This window comes from Phaseolus vulgaris, chromosome 3, assembly GCF_000499845.2.
Source record: "Phaseolus vulgaris cultivar G19833 chromosome 3, P. vulgaris v2.0, whole genome shotgun sequence".
Taxonomy (NCBI): Eukaryota; Viridiplantae; Streptophyta; class Magnoliopsida; order Fabales; family Fabaceae; genus Phaseolus; species Phaseolus vulgaris.
The window spans coordinates 9,045,919-9,067,390 of NC_023757.2; the positions used below are offsets into that span (position 1 = coordinate 9,045,919).

The following is a 21,472-nucleotide window of genomic DNA, read 5'->3' on the forward strand; positions in this document are numbered from 1 at the left end:
AGTTTTTTCTACCAAATTTAGATTCTAAATAATTGGTAGTTAAAATTAGATACCCATTTAGAAACTACTTCACAATGATAGAAACTAATTTAGAAATCATTTTTTTTTAGTTTCTAAAATGGTCTCTAATTTAGTTACTATTGCAACTAATTATTTTAGTCTTTAAAAATTGATTTTTATTTGATGATTTTCTTATAGTGTGTATTTGGATATGATATTCTTATGTATAATTTAATATCTTATTATAAATCTTGTAATGATAAATACATGCGTGACATAATTTTATAAATAACATAAAAAATACTATAAATGAAAGAGATCATAAGATGAAGGAGTTATAGAAAAAGGATGGAATTATGAATAATATAGTTATAGAAAGAAAAACATATTATAAACAATAAAAGAAGTTATAGAAAGTATAAAAAGTTAGAGAAAATATAATAAAAATAAGATGAAAAAACATACAATTTTCTATAAAATCATAATAATAATCGTAGTAGGTGTCCAATAGTTGTTTAGATGTTTTAAGCTACCTAAAAATTTTCAAATTTTCTATTTATAGAAGAATTTTACATGGAATTTTAAACTATCGCACTTATTAAATCTTATGATATTTTGCATGTTCAAATAATGGTGACTATTTCTTTCGGCACATTATACGGACATTGATACAACACGAATATGGACAAGAAGACATGTATAATATCTAAAATGTAGGACACGAGAATACAAATTTATATATTATATAATTATGAATTATATAAATTGACGATAAAGATTTATGTGCACAAGTATGTTGCAGATTTTTTTTTTTTAGCAGAAAAATATTTTTCATGACTGTTTTAAAAGAATTTGTTTTTTATTTTTATAATCATAATAAATATTTATACAATAAGTTTGAGCATTTAGAAAATTAATGTATTTTTCCTTTTTAAAATTATGTTAGAATCGTACTAGAATTGTCAGAAATCCAACAAATACTTTTTGAATTGGACACTTCACGAATACGTGTCCTACAAGTGTCATACGAATATCGGTGTCCAATATGAGTATCCGATACCAACACATCATTTAAGAGAAGTGTCTAAGTTTCATATCATATAACGGCAACTGCTCTTTGTAATTCGTGTAATAATAATTGTTTTCTACCACAATTATGTAAAGCTTGATGTTTTCATGATAATTTCTTGTGGTTAATAATTTACATTCTTGTTTTCTTTACTTTTAATATAAAAAAATTAACATTTTGGGTAGTTGGTTGGAATGCTAAAAATAATATATTCTTTTTCTGGTGCAATCTTATAAATATTTTTAATTTATTTTTTAAATATTTTGTTAGTTGACTTAATGACCTGTATGGTATAACATGTATTTTTTTTTTAAATGTTTATATAATGCCAAATTTATATCAGATTATAATTTTATAGAGAATTTTTTTTTATTGAAATTGAACTCCACGTCAAAAATTATAAAGTAAGGTCTTTCACTTTAAAATTATCAAAAAAAAAAATTATTCTCACGTTCTACTTCTTGTTCGATCGGTCCCTATATTATCTACGAAATCCATACGATTAATCATAAATGTTTTGAGCTATAAACCTTTTGAAATTTACTATTTGTGATTTGCCTTATACCATTTTTTATATAATCTTTTTTTACTACACAATTCGAATTTTACTTCAACTTTTACATCTTAACTTCTTTAAATCAATAATTTTAACTATACACGTTTAAATACTATTTTGTTTTATAGATGATTTTTTTACCGTTCTAAATACTTTAAAATCATTCTTAACATATATTTAAGTGGGTTTACAAACATCCCACTATACATTACTACTAATCAATATAAGATAAATAACCATTCACATAATATTTACATTACCATTTTATAAATCTTTCAAAAATAAATTTTCCTCCTCAAATCATATTATATATACATAAATTCAGAAAAAAGAAAACAAAATATAAACATATAATATTTTTTATGAGATTATCCTATGTTACTATTGTGTAACACACTATAATTAAAATTGATAAAAAAATAAACAAAGACACAAAACAGAATACGTTAGAGTTTAAAAGCAAAACTTATATCCATGCATTTATTTAAATCTTATACGTATATTGAAGGGGAAAAATTCATACATTTCATCCACTTCTCATTCATATATTCTCAGGAATATAATTCTCAGTTCATTGAATAAATCTCTATAAAAAAAATCAAATATCTATTTCTCAGAAAAAAAGTCACAGGTCACATCTCATATCATGGACTACTCACAAACACTTGAATTTACTTATGAAAAGTCATGCATTGAATTAGTATAAAAAATTTACACTTGTCATACCACCTTCATTAAGTTGTCATTACAACAAAGCTACATAATAGGAACGCAATCATATGATAAAATGAATCCCTATGGCATGCTAGAAACATTTCTTTCTTACGTGCATATTAAATCATAGGAGCTGCCTTCAAACCTCATCACTTAATCTTTTTCTCTATGTGAGTTTAATATCAAATAGAATCGGAATATCTCATACATAATCTCAAATTCAATACATAGCTTAATTCATCTCTAACAAATTATTTCCTACTTGAAAATATTATGTTCACAACACACCATATTTCATATCACAACCATAATATCATAGATTTTATTTCATACATATACACCCAATTCAATTTAAATACTAATAAATTGCAACTCATCATCCATTACATTATAACAATATTCAAATACAATATATTAATCAAATAATATAGTGAAAGATAACAAACAATTATCATTTAGAAACATTTAAAAGCATGTTATTTCAAAATTTAGAAAACACTCTCTCACTCACCCAACACTTTGTTTGTTTGCCGAATTAAACACATGTTGCAATTCGTCCATACGAAAACTCTACTTGCCCAGTGACCAAAGTATTCACCTAACGACTACACCATTGAGTTTTCATAAAACAACTTGTTTAACAAGAATTTACTCACCTAGTGACCAAACTCTCGAGTTTTAAATTAATTGAATTTCACCAAATGACAGTTGGCTCGTTCAACGACCAAATCACTTGGAGTTTTTATTTAAACAATTCACTTAATAAATTTAACTTGTCATTACAAGAAAATCATTAAATAGAAATCAATTTTAGAGACAAAAAATAATTACTTGTTATATTGACTAAATTAGATATTGTTTTAGAGACTAAAAGAAGTATTGATATCTAAATTAGTTTCTATTATTAATAAATAGTTTCTAAATTGATATATAATTAGCTACCAACTTTAGAATCTAAATAATTTGTAGCTAATTAAATATCAATTTATAAACTATTTATTAATAATAGAAACTAATTTAGATACCAATAATTGTTTTAGTCTCTAAAATAATATATAATTTAATCAATATAGCAACTAATTATTTTTTACCCCTAAAATTTGTTTCTATCTAAAGATTTTTTAGTGTGCCCAGTGACCAAAACTCTCAAACTTTCAGTTAATTGATTTTTTTTTCTAGTAAGAGTTTTGCTCACCCAACCATTCTTCTTAATTCATAAATTTTACAAAATATAACAAGTGACCTAATTGGTTCAAGTTGAGTTTTTTCTTCATTTCCTATACTTAACATGAAATATTTTGTTCCAAAATAACAACAACTTGAATCAATTTGACTCAATTGAAATATTCTAACTTTTCACTACTAAAACATATATGACATATCACATTAAAATCTATTCACTTAAATTATACAACTTTTATCTCAATCACTTTCAGCCCTTTAATATCTCAAACATACCATACATAGCTAACCAATTTGTTTTTTAAGTAATCATCTTGCAACATTAACTTCTTCACCATATCTCTAAACATTCATTATTTCATATAACATTTATATCTAGATTCAAACGATTAGAATATATTCAAACAACACACAATTCTTGCATAAAAATCAAGATATTATGACCACGTCACTTTAACATTCAAATAATTTATCCTAAAGTCCTATAAAAAAAATATAGCTAATTTTCCTTATACAGACTTATCAAATCAATTAAGCTCCTAATTTCTCTATCTCATAAGTTAAACACGTATATAAAAGACTTCAATTAAAAATCTAAACATATAAACATATACTCACATTTCTGAACTAGCAAATATTCATCTTTACCGTAAAAACAAGACATGAAATCTTAGGCATGTAAACTTTTTCAAAAATCAACTGAAGAAGAGGGTAGAGTAAAAATTACTTAAAAATAAATTCTAATTAGACATAAATATTTTAGTCTCCACCAAAATCTATAAAGTAGACTCTGATATAAGAAAAAAATGACTAGATATTACAAAACTCTAGATATTTCAAAACTCTAGACATGATTGTTAACATATTTAATTTTCTATTGTAAATTATTGGGCTTTGTTTCTTTGGCCCAACTTTCCTTTTCTATTTTAGTTAGGTCTTAATATTTCTCTTATATATACACCATGTATTTTACTCTTTAATACACAAGTGAATAAAAGTTTATTTTATATTTAGTTTTCTCTACAAGTAGGGTTTATCAAAACCTTTTTTTTTTCATTATGATTACGTACAATTACGTACACTACATTAAAGCATCACATCAGACAAGGAATATTCATCATCTTCATTTACTGTAATATGGTATCAGAGCTCTTCAAGAGCTCTGCTGCGCTTCTCTCTGATTTTTATTTCCCTCTTTGCTGTTCTTGGTTATTTTTTTTGTTTTGTTTTTTTTTCTTTCTTTAAATCCTTGTAGACGATGGCTAATGCAAATCCCACACCGACTTCCTCTTCAAATGGAAACCCTACACTGATGCCCCTTTTGGAACAGCCGATGAACAATTTCCTATACTTACACCCAAGCGAGAATCTCGCAGCCTCGTTGGTGTCGCCTGTTCTTGATTCAACAAACTACCATTCGTGGAGTCGGTCCTTCATCACTGCTCTTAGTGCCAAGAACAAAGTGGAGTTCATACTTGGCTCACACCCGTGCCCACAAAGGGATGATCCCACTTTCTCGTCTTGGACACGCTGTAACAACATGGTTGTCTCTTGGTTAGTACACTCTATTTCAATCCCTATTAGGCAAAGCATTGTTTGGATGGACATAGCCTTTGACATCTGGAATGATTTAAAAGTTAGATATTCACAAGGGGATTTATCTCGCATTTCTGATTTGCAATTTGAAGCTATTTCTTTAAACCAGGGATATGTCTGTCACAGAGTATTTTACAAAATTGCGTATTATTTGGGACGAATTAGAGAATTTTAGACCTAATCATGTGTGCACATGCCCAGTAAAATGTTCTTGTTCTGTCATTTCTATTATAAATCAAAGAAAATGTGAGGATCGTGCTATGCAATTTTTAAGAGGATTAAATGATCAGTATAAAAATATCTGTTCTCATGTTTTGCTCATGGATCCCATTCCTGCCATATCCAAAAAATTTCCTTGGTTGTTCAACAAGAGAGACAATTATCCACTGTTGTTCATGCCCTTAGTCTTCATAGTCTTAACAGTAGTTGCACTACTACATGCAATTTCTGTGGTAAATACGGTCATACTGAAGCTGTTTGTTTTCGAAAAGTGGGTTTTCCTTCTGGTGATGCTAAAACTTCAAAGTTTTCTTCTACTAGAAAAAATTGCACTTTTTGTAATCGTCTTGGCCACACTATCGACACCTGTTATAAAAAGCATGGGTTTCCTCCTGGCTACAAATCCATCAATAGGACATCCCAAGCCAACAATATGTTTACTACTAACTCTTCTTCTGAGTCTTTTTCTAAAGGACAGAATGTAAAGGGGATTCAACTTACATCACAACAGTGTCAATTCCTAACCAACATTTTGCGTCAGCAAAACCTTGAGGATCCTGCCCCTCACGCTCAAATTAATCAAGTCGGAACCTTCTCGACGAACAAAATCACCAATACTGAGCAATCTTCAACGGGTAAGTTTTTCTCTTCACTATCTGCTATAAAAGAATCTTGGCTTGTTGATTCTAGTGCCACTGATCATGTTTGCCACAATTTGAGCGCTTTTACTACTTTGACTAAAATCAAACCTGTCTTAATTAGTCTCCCAAATGGTCAAACTGTTTATGCCACATATTCTGGTTTAGTACACTTTTCGGCCAAGTTTTATTTGTCTGATGTGTTATATGTGCCTCATTTTCAATTAAACTTAATATCTGTTTCTAAACTCACACACCAACTTAAATGCACTTTAACTTTCACTTTAACTCACTGCATTATACAGGACAATCTCACCCAAGAGAGAATTGGTACAGTTGAAGCCACTGGTGGCTTGTACCCTGTCACTACCTTGCCTGCTTCTAGTCGCTCTAAACCACATAACTTTGCTCTTCTTATTAATTGTAATATCACGGACAAAACACTGTGGCACTATAGACTGGGGCACCCTTCACATGAAAGATTACATGTCGTACGTAAACAATACCCTTTTATTACTATTGATACTCATCATGTATGTGACACTTGTAGTCGTGCAAAACAGAGAAAACTTCCTTTCACTTTAAGTACTACTGCTACCTCTGCTATTTTTGATCTTGTACACTTTGATATTTGGGGACCCTGTTCCATAACTTCTATGCAAGGTTTTCGTTATTTCTTAACTATTGTTGATGATTACTCGCGTTATACTTGGGTTATTTTGTTGCATAATAAATCTGAAGTGCGTTCGCACATCATTAACTTCACTGTTTTTGTTCAAAATCATTTCCAAACTAATATCAAAACGATTCGTACTGACAATGGTGTTGAGTTTGCTATGTCCAGTTTTTATGCTTCAAAGGGAATTATACATCAAACATCTTGTGTTGAAACACCACAACAAAATGGCATTGTGGAATGTAAACATCAACACAAACTAAATGTAACCAGGGCCTTACTTTTTCAAGCAAATCTTCCTCCTATTTTTTGGGAATTTGCTGTAAATCATGTTGTTTTCTTAATAAATTATATTCCTACTCCATTACTTAATAACATCACTCCTCATGAACAATTGTTTGGAAAACCGTATGACATTTCTTTTTTAAAAGTGTTTGGTTGCCTATGTTATGCTAGTACCATTACTGCACATAGGAAGAAATTAGATGATAGATCTATCAAAGGTATTTTTCTTGGTTTCCCGCAAAATACAAAAGGTTATATTGTCTTAAATTTAAAGTTTCATCGCATAGAGATATCAAGACATGTAATCTTTCATGAAACCCATTTTCCATATAAATTGGATGGTGGCTTGCCTAGGGACCCCAACACTTTATCTCTCCCTATTTCTAACGCATATAATTCTGCTCTTGATTTTTTTTTCTGATACTGCACCTCCTGCTGAGCCGTGTGCCTCTACTCCTGCATCTCTTGCCGAGTCGTGTGCCTCTACTCCTGCACCCAATACTGGCCCTCCACCAGCCTTATTATCCTTTGATCTTCCAGCAAATAATGTCTCTGCTCCTGCATCCAACACTGCACCTCTACCAGCATCATCACCTCCTGCACCTCCAGGAAGCACCTCACCCCAATTTCCAAGAAGATCAACTCGTCCTCACCGACAACCTGCCTATCTTGTTGATTTCCACACAGCAACCAACACTGTAAGTAGTAGATATCCTATTCATAATTACTTGTCTTACAATTCCTTATCTTCTAATTTTAGAAATATTATTTCCTCTATCAATTCTCATCCTAAACCTCGCACTTATACCGAAGCCTCCAAACATGCTTCTTGGCAATCTGCCATGCAAGTTGAGCTTCAAGCTCTTTCTGCTAACAATACTTGGCAACTTACCCCTCTCCCTCCAGGAAAGAAAACTATTGGTTGTAAATGGGTATATAAAATCAAATATCATTCTGATGGCACTGTTGAGCGCCACAAAGCTACAGTTGTTGCCAAAGGGTTCACCCAAGTTGAAGGACTTGATTTCTTAGACACTTTTGCACTTGTTGCTAAACTCACTACCGTTCGCCTTCTCCTTGTTGTTGCCACTACCAAAAATTGGGTTTTAAAACAACTTGATGTCAATAATGCCTTTCTTCACGGTGATCTCCATGAAGAGGTATACATGACCCCCCACCTGGCCTCTCTCTTCCTTCTCCCCAGCATGTCTGCAAGCTTCAACGGTCTTTGTATGGTCTTCGTCAAGCTGGTCGTCAATGGTACGCAAAACTTTATACTTTTCTTTTATCAAATAAGTACTTTATCTCTGTTGCTGACCACTCTCTTTTTCTTAAATATAATAATGATAAACTCACTGTTATTCTTGTTTATGTTGATGACTTGGTCTTAACTGGTGATGACACGGAGGAAATCAATACAATTACTGCATCCCTTCACCATCACTTCAAGATAAAAAAATTTAGGTAATCTCACCTACTTTTTGGGACTGGAAATTGCTCGCAACAGTACTGGTCTTCATTTAAGTCAACGCAAGTATACTCTTGATCTCCTTCAAGAAACTAGCATGCTTGACTCTGCACTTGTGGCCACTCCTATGACTCACACCTCCCGTCTCTCTCCCGACCAAGGCTCACCTCTCGATGCTGATGCCACTTCCCAGTACAGAAGACTCATTGGATGTCTAATTTACTTAACCAACACGCGACCAGACATCGCCTTCGTTGTCCACAATTTAAGCCAATTCATATCTGCACCCACAACTCATCGTCTCCCGTCTTTTGCGTTACCTCAAAGGCACCCCTGGTGAAGGACTATATTTTTCTCACACTAGTTCACTTCACCTTTGTGGTTTTAGTGACTCTAACTGGGCAACATGCCTTACCACACGCAAATCTGTCACTGGATATTCCATCTACTTAGGAGACTCCCTAATATCATGGAAATAAAAAAAGCAGCCAACTATCTCTCGCAGCTCCTAGCCGAGTATAGAGCACTTGCCACCACCACATGTGAGCTACAATGGTTGTCTTACCTCCTTCGGGATTTACATCTTCCTCTCTCCCAGCCTGCAACCCTGTATTGTGACAACAAATCTGCCCTTCAAATAGCTTCCAATCAAGTTTTTCATGAACGAACCAAGCACGTCGAAATTGATTGTCACCTAGTTCGTGAAAAACTTAACTCTGGTCTCCTCAAACTGCTGTCCATTACCTCTGCAATGCAAGTTGCTGACATATTCACCAAACTCCTTGCTTCCGCACAGTTCTCTACTCTCAAATCCAAGCTGGGTCTAACAAATATTTACTCCCCAGCTTGAGGGGTGTTAACATATTTAATTTTCTATTGTAAATTATTGGGCTTTGTTTCTTTGGCCCAACTTTCCTTTTCTATTTTAGTTAGGTCTTAATCTTTCTCTTATATATACACCATGTATTTTACTCTTTAATACACAAGTGAATAAAAGTTTATTTTATATTTAGTTTTCTCTACAACTAGGGTTTATCAAAACCTTTTTTTTTTTCATTACGACTACGTACAATTACGTACACTACATTAAAGCATCACATCAGGCAAGGAATATTTCATCATCTTCGTTTACTGTAATAATGATCGTAGGAGACAAGGAAAAATGTTTTAAAGAGATAATAATTTTCGTGAAATGTTTTAAAAAATAATAGTTTTTGTGAAATGTTTTAAAAAATAATAGTTTTTGTGAAATGTTTTAAGAAATAATAGTTTTGTGAAATGTTTTAAAAGATAATTGTTTTTTTAAATGAAATTTTAATATTCATAAACGTTTTAAATTAAATAATAAAATTCATATTTTATCCCAGTTAAACTATTTTTACTGTAAAAATTTAAACAAATTAACTAAGTCCTTTCATAAATAACTTTTAATCATTGATAGGTTTTATTGTGGATTTTCATTATTCGTGACATTAATGTAAAAAAGTTAACAAAATTTGACCAAAATATCATTATAAAATAAAATTATATTCAATTAATAAAATTTAGTTTTTATATAAAATTAATAACAATGAAAAAGATTAATCTTCCCCTCTCTTTTATATATATCTATATATATATATATATATATATATAATGTAGCATAGTAAGTGTACCACAAGCTAAGTCATTAGTAAGACAATAATATTTGAGCAATGCCTTGTTGACAAGGAGTAAATGCCTAAGTTACAGACAAACCCAACCAAAAATCTCTCACAATCAACTCTGAAAAGACCAACGTGGAAAAAAGTCATCCCATGCTACGTAAGATGCATACTATGCTGCAACTTATTATCTGTTTTATTTTGTTTTGGTCTTGTTGGTTGTATTTGGGCATCTCATCTGTTCTATTACTTGGAAACTGTAAAACACACTCCTATGAATCACCTATATTATTGCATTGAACAAATCACCTTATAAAATAGCTAAAGTCATTTAAGCATTTTTTTTATTTTAAATATTATAAAACAAAGCAAACAAAGCATTAGACGCTCCTCCCTCCCCATAAGCGGATTCAAACAAGGTGAGGAATTTCAAGAAAAGAATCCTAGTACAGATTCCTCATTTTTCATTTTTCCTACTCCAGTTTTTCATTTAACCTTACAGAAAATTTCTAATAAAAGTTGTAAATAAAAATATTTTTTAATATGAATATTACATAAGCCCTTTTTTATAAGTGGATATAATAAGAAAAAGTGATATCTTTATTAAATAATAAAAAACTATTATACATCCTTTATAAAATAACTTAAACAATATTATAACTAGTCACTAATAACAGTAATCAAACTACTCATCACTAATCAAATTTTAAAATTGAATTAAATTCTATAATAATATGTATTTATGGTTGACTGAATGATAAAAATCTAACAATCTAACGTTTATAATCTTAACAAGTAAATTATTTAAAATTAAAGAGATTTATTCATTTTAATTGATCTCATATCTATGAATCATTTAGAATTGAAGAAAATTATTTAAACCACTCATGTATATAAAATCTATATTAAAATAATACTTTCATTCATGAACTTTTTTTCATATAACTTTTTTATTGTTGTGTTAGTAGCTATACATAATAAACACCTCTTGTATGTATATCACACACCTAAATAACACTTACAATTTTTCCTCGTATCACCTGTTATATCTGTATTCTTTTTCTTTCTCAGTATCAATTGGTACTTAAAGTGTCTATACATGACCTTTTAATGAAAAAAAACTTAGGTAAAATACTTTAGACGTTATTTATACTATTTTTCAATCAAAATTATAATTTTACTTCACTATCTAGCATGATAGAAAATTGCTTATTGAATTAAAACTTTGATTCTAATGATAAAAAAAAGCACCACGGAAGATTCTGCATCTAAATTTTATCTGTTTACTACGTGGACTAACTGATTTGATGGTCACAATACCTTCTTTTGTTACCTGTTAAACAATAAAAGAAATTATCTGTTATTCTCTGTTTACTCGAGTTGGACTTTCCACGTAATTAGTTTTCTGCCTCTTCAGTCTCCTAATCCTAAGCAAAATCTGTAGCAGAAGATGGTTAGGTAGCCCTTTACTTTTGTCCTAAAATCAATATTCAACTCGTCCACTTGGTGCATGGTTGGTTCTACGTTTTAACTTTTAAGCAATGGAATGAGCAACCAAACACATGGTTAGAGTAACAATAAGATGAGAATAACTTGAAATTTTTGTACTGGTGAATTTCTAAATGAATTTAGGCCATAATTGAAAACTGGGGTGTAATGACTCGATTTTGCTAGACTCCACATTATGTGCCAAAATGGAGAGAAGCACATTGTTAATATTTTTGTACTATACCAGATTACAATTATTCTGAGATCATTGTTTTAACTAAGGTTTCTTAAACAGAAACCACTTTATATGTTTTCACTAGCGAAACACTGATCTATCATGCATTGCCTTTCTTCTGACATTGCTGTTTTGCTGACCAACAAAAGATACCAAGAAAAAATTTAGCCTCACAGTGAAGAAAGAAGTCCGCTGTACATTTGTTGGGAAATATGCGGTGAAGGTCTCGTGCTTCAGGTGCAGTAAGCGGGGAGAGATGCTAAGCTGCCTGTTAGTCATTTTCAATTCCCTGGAGTGGACAACTAAAGGGACATATCACCCCCCAATTCGCTGATAACTTTCTCCACCTTAATCAACATATCTAATGATAAGAAAATGGATCAGGAATCTCTTGGACACAATTTGGAAGACTGTACATGGATCTAGCACATGACCTCTACTAATACCTAAGCTTTAATAGCATAACTAAAACTACCGGTGATACGAGGTGCATAAATTCATATTCAAACCAAACAAAATAAAAACTTTCTGAATTTTCCATTAGTATTCTGCCCTAGGACTGGGGAAAGGGAAACAATGATCTTAATAAATAAAACGGCACATCTTGGTTATACGATGTAAGAGACTAATATGCAATAAAAAAAAGGATTGCTACCTTGGAAGGAAGAATCTTCCATATACCTCTACATCAAAGAGAAAGAAACATTATGTTAATGGTAGAGAAGTTGCACTCTCAAAATATTTGCATCTTAGAGAAAACTTATATTATAACGAGCATCATATCAATGTGATTGTGTTAATCAAAGCATCAACCAGTGATATCTTTGCCAAAATTCAAAAATATGTACCACAATTTGGGATTTGAGCTCAATTTCCTCTGAAACAGTTGGTTGTTCTGCAACATATGATTTTATTCAAATGAAATAGGTTGTGATAGAAATCATAGCAAATATTAGGTTAAAAGAAAAAGGCTAACAAACCATGCTTGTTCTGAGAGCAATCCATTAGTAATGAGGAAAAACTGGGTGGCAAGGCTGGGAGCATGCCTTCAAAGTTGTGACTGGGTGTTGCTCCCTTTGCTTCGGATTCTGAAGGTTGCCCCACCTCATTATTCACAAATAGTGGCAATTGTGGAATGTAATTGTCAACCGGAGTCATAAAGCTCAGTTCTTCACAAGCCCTACAAATACAACAAAGTCAGTATTCATTCCAAGTCTCCGACATAATTCAGGGTTTGTTTGAAGAAACGTCTCCATAATTATTTCTAAGAGAAAAAAATAAAAAGAAAAAATGAAATCAGTTTCTCAATAAGTAAAAATTAACTTATGAATAAGTTAATTTGTAAAAGTTGTTTTCTGTTAGCTTCTTCAAAATTTGACTTTTAACTGATGCATAAGCTAAATTTAATTTATGAACAAGTTAATTTCATTTTAGCTTTTGATTTTTCTCTCCTAAAAGCGTTTATGGAGATGTTTCCTCCAAACATGTTAAGTCAATTATAATACCTCAATATGAGTAATAAAAACATATATCTACTCTAGATAAATGTGGAAAAACAGACAATAGATCAGTGAAGCTTATTTAACAATCTATCCAGGCCTAAGAACTCAGTTACATCCTCCTATTTATTCAATCCCGCAAACTCCTTTGTACCTGCTATAGGAGTGTTCGTTTGTTGACATGAACTCTGACTGCGATGAAATTTCAGAACCAAAGTCGGTATTCAAAGGTTCTGGGTTCTTGTCACCTTTCAGAATCTCCTACGAAGCAACACAAATCATCAAGAATTGACAAAGGAGAATGTGGTCTTAGAAGTTCAGCCCCAAGGTTGCGCATATTTTTGTCAATTACCTTTAAAACATCGATAAATGACTCTGCTTCATAGATTGATGGAAACCGCATAGCAAATTTTTGAATCTGCCAGAGGAAAATTAGCTGTGTAAAACTTGCATCAAGTGTCCATTAATCAATTTAGCCAGGTAAAACTCCACATAATAGTGTCACATTCACTCACACCCTACCAACCCAACCACCACGAGATGTTACAATTAGAAGATCAAGAATCAACATTGTATCTCCAGTTTGCTACTGATCTCACATAAATGACAAATCAACAATACTGAAGGAGCCATCATTGAGTTATCGTATCTACAAAGTTTACACAAGTCACAGAGGGAATTAACAAGTCTCCTGCTATGCAATCCAAAGAAAAAGCATTCTATTTCTATCAGACAAGCGTAATTTAATTAAGTGCATATTTCATATTCAGTTATCCAAAATCACGTTCAAATATCAACTAATAGTGCGTTTGAATTTTCATCACTGACTTGAGTTTCCAACTAAATTCCACGTCCAATTAACAAAATCTTATATGCTACTCTGTGCAGCTTCACTCCTAACATGCGTCATTTACACTGCAACAGGGGCATGCTATTTTAGGTAAATGTTCATACGTTTCTCACATTGAAGAATTGATTCTGAATCCAAAACTCATTTTGAATTGAGCAATTTCAGTAGTTGTCATGTTGGATAAAAATATGATATACAACCAATTTGCAAAAGATAAAAAGAATCATGCCTCGCCTAGGGGATCTCTGTAGCTAACTAGCACGGTTCTGATGCCCCTGGCAGGGTATCCAGAAACGCACGACACCTGAGGCCACGTGAAATGCAGCTTGGAGACGTAGTGCTCTTCCTGCCACATTATTCAAACACACCGAGCTCACAATTCAAATTGAAGGCGTTGTCGTCCGAAAAAGGAACGAAACAAATAAGGTTATTATTAATGAAGAAAAAGCAATGGCAACATTGAAGAGTTGGATGTATAAGAAGGTTGGAGTGGAGGAACTGACGAGGAGATCGGCGTTGAAGGAGATGGTGAGGAGAAGGTGGGAGAGGTGAGAGGAGAGGCGAGAGGAGAGGCGGAGGAAGGCGACGGAGGAGGAGGAGATCCAGCTGCCGCGAGGAGGGAGGGTGCGGAGGCGAGGAGGGAGAGGAAGGAGATCGGAAGAGGAAGGGAGAGAGGGATAGGGGATGAAGCGAGCGAAGCATATCTCCCATTGGTCTCTCACCTTCACCGATTGCTCCATCACTGCCACCGTGCCCGCCATTTTCCCTTTTCAAATTCTCTCTCTCGATTTTTTTGTTTATTTTAATTTATGTTCATTTATATATATACGCTTCTCGGAGGATGTATTATTATTGCTTATTAACAAACTGCATGCTAATTCATTATTCCTTCCTTTCTGATATAAAATTTAAAAAAAATCTCATTAACGGACTCTTAAAAGTACTATTAGACTTAAAAAAAATAATCAAATTCACATGCCAAATACACTAAAATTTACAGTAAAGATGCATTAATGATATCTTTAATGAAATGTTTTTCTTTAATGAGCCAGATAACATACATTTATATGTTAAAAAAGGGTTAAATTATAATTTTAATATTTTATATTTGCAAGTGATTTCATTTCTTCGTAATATAAAAAAAACTAATGAATTTTGTCCTGTTTTCAATTTGGCATATATTTTATTTTGATTTAATTGAATTTTAGATTCAACATATATCTTTAAGATATAACAAAAAATCAAATTAATTAATTAAATATGAAAAAATGTGTGTGTATATTATTAAATACAAGGAACATAAACAATTCAGATAATGGTTTGGAAAAATGAAACTCGCAACAAAGACTGTGCCTGGTGCCGCGAGAGACTAACGCCTCTTTTTATCGTTGTGCGCATCTTATAAATTTTAAGATTGAAAATTCATATTTTTAATTTTTTTAATCTTAAACAAAATAAAAAAAATTTATCTGAAAAATTATAAAATATGAATCAAAATAAAAATTGTTTCTACCGTAAATGAACTCGGGGAGTGCAACTCAGTGAGGATTGCATGTTCCTCGAAGAGCGAGGGAGGTCTATCTGCAAAAGACTCACTAATGTTTAAGTCATTAGGAGCACAAAGATGATGATAAATTCTCTTAACAAAGAGCTAAGAGTATATAATAGAGTTTAGTGTGTCTTCTTAATGAGAGAGTCATCACCTATTTATAAGTCTTGTTGGACCCAGACTATTAAGAAAAACATTGAATGATTATCATGGGATATAAATGAATTTTATAATAGTAACTATAACCGCTAGTAACATATAACTGATTTATGATCTGATTTATGTGTCTTAAATATAATATTAAACAAACAATTATAGTCTAAATGTACCGGTCGTAATTGGGAGTATGTACATAAGTCCCCCAACTCAGAATTCGAGAAGATGTAAAGGTGGCTCAATTTGAAGGATGAACGAGTTTAGCTTGGACCCATTTGGATTTGGTTTTTAGTTATACTCGTGGTTAAACATGCTTCGTTTTTTTTATTGAACTTGCATTATTTTGCTTTGCTCTTGATTGAACGTGTTGTTGTGCTCTTGGTTGAGTGTTTCTAGTTCTTGATTGAACTTGCATTATTTTACTTTGCTCTTAGTTGAGCGTGTTGTCGTGCTCTTGGTTGAGCATTTCTAGTTCTTGATTGGACTTGTATTTTTGTTTTGTTCTTGGTTGAGTGAGTTGTTGTGCTCTTGGTTGAGCGAGTTGTTATTGTCCCTACGAGCTATTTGATCATGTAGTACCAACAATTCTGCCCTCTGTTGCTCTCTTAGGGATGCCAAATATCGTTCCATTTTCCCCTGCATTTGGCCCAGGACGTCTCTCACAGTTCTAGGTAGGTATTCCTCGTTGTTTTTTTTAGGCGATCCCCTATCAATTGCTTTGTGTTTTCCTGTTGGATACTCATATTGAGAGTGTTTGTCCATATTTTTGTAGTGATCATAGAAAAAGTTTTAACATGCCCCACGGTGGGCGCCAAATGTTTCTACCGGAAATGAATTCTGGGAGTGCAACTCGGTGAGGGCTACGTGTGTCCTCGGGGGATGAGCTTTCAGTTCGTCTCTGATGAGAGAGGGATGTCCACCTACAAAAGGCTCTCCGATGCTTAATTCAGTAGGAGCACAAAGATGATGATAAATTCTTAACAAAGAGCTAAGAGTAAGAGTATATAATAGAGTTTAGTATGTCCTCTTACTAAGAGAGTCATCACTTATTTATAGGTCTTGTTGGACTCATACCATTAAAAAAAACATTGAATGAATGGTTATCATGAGATATAAATGGATTTTATAATAGTAACTATAACCGCTAGTAACCTATAACCGATTTATAGTCTAATTTATGTGTCTTAAATATAATATTAAACAAACTGTTATTGTTTGCATGTATATACAAAAATTAAATTTTAGTAAATGAATTTTTAGTAGTTTGACTCAATTATATTTTTTTGACCACCCTTAATCTTAAATAATTTTTTTTCTTATATGACACTTTTAGATCTTTACTCAATTAATTTTATTTCTTTTCTTTGATGAATTAAGGATTCTCTATATATTTTCTCTTCAGAAAAATTAAGGAACTTTCAGTTATTAGAGTGAAGTTATGAAGGGAAAATATTAATCTTTCAAGGAAATTTAGAATTTATGATTTGAAGTTACACTGTTATGGAGAAAAAGGAAAATAACACCTATGTATTGAAATAGACATTTATGCATGTATATATGAGTAAAAAAAATCTCAAGCACATTCATTTTTGTCATAAGGCTTAATGATAAAAAGGTTGGAAGAGTAGAAGAAGAAACTATGCACTTTCTTATCAAAGTTAGTCATACTTTCTTATCAAAGATAGTCATTCTTTCCAAGTTAATAATAATGTTATTGTAGAAGTCAACTATATTGTCTCAAGCTTAAGAATAACTTCAAGAGTAATAATGAGATGAGAATCCTTCTTTAAGATTTTCACCTTTGTTTTTTTGGTGATTTTTCATTTCTACACTAGTACAAAATATTAATACCACAACACTATAAAAGACGGTTAAACCAAAACCATCGTCAAATCACTCTGTAGAACCGTCTTTATAAATCACTTTTAGACACTTATATGCTTTTTTCTGGATTAGAGAGTGGATTTGAGATGACTTGAATAAAAAATGTAAAGAAAGTTAGGGGTTTGGATTAAGATAAATAGAGTGGAAAGTGTGAGGAAAGTTTATGATGATGGGTGTGATTGAAATTGTATTGTTTTTAATTAATAAAAATGTAACTTTACATATTTGTCCTTACATTTAAAAATTATTAAAAATAATTTAATTTATTTATTTATAAATTATAATTATTTTTTATTTAAAATATTATTTAAATATTTATAATTATAAATATTTGATAAAAACTTATTTTTATATTAAATAACATTATTATTTTAATTTTTAATTTTTTAATTAATATAATTATTATATAAATTTATTTCTTTATTATTAAAAAGTATTAATTATGTTATTTTAGAAGAATTACTTTTTTATAATCTTAATTATATTTTTTATATTTAAATTATAATTCTATTTTAAATAAAATAGTAATATTTTATTTAAAATAAAAAGGGTAAAATAGTAAATTATAAATAATTAATTAAAATATATATATATTCAACTTTCTTCCTAACTCAGCGAAAAAAGTTTAGAATGCGAATTTTTTGGGCTTTCGTGCCTTTTTACATTGATTTTCGAGTTTTCTTTTGCACAGTAAAACTTTGCTTTTCCTTGCCGCCCAGAAACAAACAGGGTCGTATAGACGGTTTTATAAAGAACTGTCTTTGATTGTCAGTGTAGGGGATATTTACAGAATTTTAAAACCTCGCACTTAAGCTTCTTCGCTACCCACTCTTCACTCTCAAAAGCCCCCCCTTATTCTTCCCTGCGCCGCGCAACCACCTCCCCACGCCACCAATCTCCCGCACTGCCGTCACAACCCTAAGCTGCCACCGCACCCCTCTACCTACGTCACTTGCCTCGCGCCCCTGCAACCACCACGCCCCGTACCAACGCGTTGCTGCACCCCACTCCCCCACGTCCACCGCGACTCAAGACCCTTCCACTGCGCCGCACTACAACCCTGTGTGGACAACCGTGTCGCGCCTCAAACCCCACCGGTGCTGCTTCCGGAGCCTTGCGCCAGTGCTCCCCCTCACCGCCCATCAAAACCCACGCACCGAGTGAAACTGCGAAATCCCAATCCCACCCTCTCCGACACACCCAACCATGGTTCCTTTCGTTGACGACGCAACATAGAGGAAGAAACCCCAACCCCAGGTTCCCCCTCACTAATTCTCTGTTTTTTTTCTTGTTTTAATTCGCAAAACGCGATTCCACTTCTTTCTCTTATTGACGTTTGGTGTATAATTTCTGAGCATGTTGTTAGGATGACGACACTCTCGTTGTAGAAGACGTGAAGGACGAAGCTGACGACGATGAAGAAAACGACAACAATGACAAGGAAGACGGTGCTCAAGGTGCTCCTCTCTTTCACTGCATTTTTTATTGTTTTTTTGTCTTAACCTAACGAAATCCTTATTTGGTACTTCTTTTATTGTTTTGTTAATAAAACCCCTTATGTTCTAATTTATCAACTTTTATTATTGAGTTTCCATGTTCCTCGCTTAACTCATTAGACTGGTGATGACTACCTTTCATCCATTTTTTAAAGAGATAACTTATAACGACGGTTCCAAGAGGAATTGTCTTTTATATATATATATATATTAAAATTTAGTTATTTAGTAGCTAAAGTAACGATGTTTGGTTATATGTGTCGTTATAATTCATTTATAACGATACTCAGAATAACGACAGTTCAGAAACCGACTTTATAGGTCCTTTTTAATCGTTGTTAATTTATCTTTTTGTACCAGTGTTATCCTTGTTGGCAAGGTTCTTACTCTCAAGATAGGTGACTTGTTCATGGTCCTAGGTGACTTGAAATTGTAATGGATTCATCCTTTCTAACAAAAAAAATCGAGGGATTAATCAAAGATCCTATAGAAGTTCAAGAGTAAAATGTCACATTTTTTCCAAAATCTCCTGTATTGAAATGGAAAGACTTTGTGAAAAGGAGAGACCACCACCAATAATGAAGTACATGATGGGAAAATGACAAGACATGGTATTTATAGGGAAAAAAGGCAACCTTTGGTTCTTAAATGAACTATATGACTTGAAATGTCATGCCATTTGCATCAATGACATCTTGTGTAAGAATATGTAATAGTTGAGGGACTCATGTGATTCTACACCTATTTTGCTAGTTTTGAAATTCAATTTCTATTAATGAAAAACGTGAAGCTAAATGTTATGGTTAAAAGTATTATCTGAGTCTAATCAAGTAAAAATCTCATATGACTCCTACTCTTATTCCAAGCTCAAATTTTGAGAGCATGTATTGGTCCATTGACAATAATATATGAACATACCAACTTCTCTATGGATAGAGAAATTCAACTTGCATAAGAAATAATTTAATTTGACCATATAAACTTAATAATGAAACCTCCCATGTAATCCAAAATCTACCGTAGAAGAGTGTGAATATTGCATAATTTCATATTTTATGACTATCTACCAAGCCATAACAACCAACCTTAAAAGGCTAGAAAGTAAACAACTATAATCTTATTACATGTTAGCTATCTTACTTGAAAATAAATATAAGATCTCCATACCTATTTAATGAAGGTGCAATTGACTCAAAAGGAGAGGGGGGAATAGAGCCTAAACTTAAATTGCGAAATTGAAAGACAATACAAACAACATTTAAGAAGCAAATATACACAAATTTATATTGGTTCATCCTACCACTTGGGCTACATCCAATAAGCAAACCACTTAAGAGCTTTCACTAATGAGTTTCAACACCTCTCAAGGAACAAGTATTCTACATCTATCTAAGTACAAGTATTCTCCATCTCTCTAGGTACAAGCATTATACACCTCTCCAAATACAAATATTCTATATCTCTCCAAGTACAAGTATTTTACACCTCTCCACGTACACGTATTTCCTATATCTTAAGAGGTCACTAGGTACATTTCACTGTGTGAAGAATTTACAAGGTTTAGCAGACAATCCAATTCACTAGACGCTTTTATATAACAAATATAATTTGTACAATGCAAAACTTTCTTTCTCATTCACACAAACTTTTATTTCACTTTGAAAATGTTTTTTTGTGTTGTTCTTGTTCTTTTTCATCTTTGTCTTCTAGGTATTTATATAGCCCATCGAATATGACCGATTGAGGCTTGCAATCTGCACTTCACCGTTGATGACTTTTTACGGCAAGTGCATCGCATTGTCAGAAGTAATAATTTGTCCCTAAGGACGGATATCGATCCCACAAGGAACAATTTCATTATCAAGTACAATGCTCACTAAATATATAACAGAACAATTAAAAGTGTGTTGAAAATGGTTGTGTTGGCGATGATTAATAAGAAAACAAGAAGAGAATTAGTTGCTTCAAGTTGGAAAAATAGATATTAGGTTTCATCTTTTCACTCTCATGTGTTAAGTTCTTTGGTTGAAATTGATGCCTGTATAAAATTCATTTATATCGATTTCTCGCATATAAAATTATTAAGAATGTTTCCTAAATATCGATTCCTCTCATATTTATAAAAACAACTTAGAGTCGCGCTCAAACGTTGATATCAATTAACATTTCAAGTCTATTTCTAGCATTCAAATATGTTAAATATTGTTGTTTAGGTTAGAACCCTAAAAATACTTTTCAGTCAGATTTAAGATTCTAAATCAAGAGTTAG

General features: G+C 32.1%; 1 protein-coding gene and 1 long non-coding RNA gene across 2 annotated transcripts; one reads left to right on the forward strand and one right to left on the reverse strand.

The window, feature by feature from the left end:
• Positions 1-11,645: 11,645 nt before the first annotated feature.
• LOC137806576 (protein POOR HOMOLOGOUS SYNAPSIS 1) lies at positions 11,646-14,947 on the reverse strand. Its single transcript, XM_068606777.1, has 8 exons — positions 14,622-14,947; positions 14,348-14,464; positions 13,621-13,686; positions 13,423-13,529; positions 12,750-12,949; positions 12,618-12,664; positions 12,425-12,452; positions 11,646-12,130 (listed from the first exon to the last, which is right to left on the reverse strand). The coding sequence occupies exons 1-8, from the start codon at positions 14,877-14,879 to the stop codon at positions 12,072-12,074; spliced, it is 882 nt and encodes a 293-aa protein (XP_068462878.1). The 5' UTR covers positions 14,880-14,947; the 3' UTR covers positions 11,646-12,071.
• Positions 14,948-18,385: 3,438 nt separating this feature from the next.
• On the forward strand, positions 18,386-20,092 carry LOC137805802 (uncharacterized). The gene is made up of 3 exons (XR_011080239.1): positions 18,386-18,964; positions 19,074-19,164; positions 19,564-20,092. It is a non-coding gene; the product is annotated as an uncharacterized lncRNA (long non-coding RNA).
• The last annotated feature ends 1,380 nt before the right edge of the window (positions 20,093-21,472 follow it).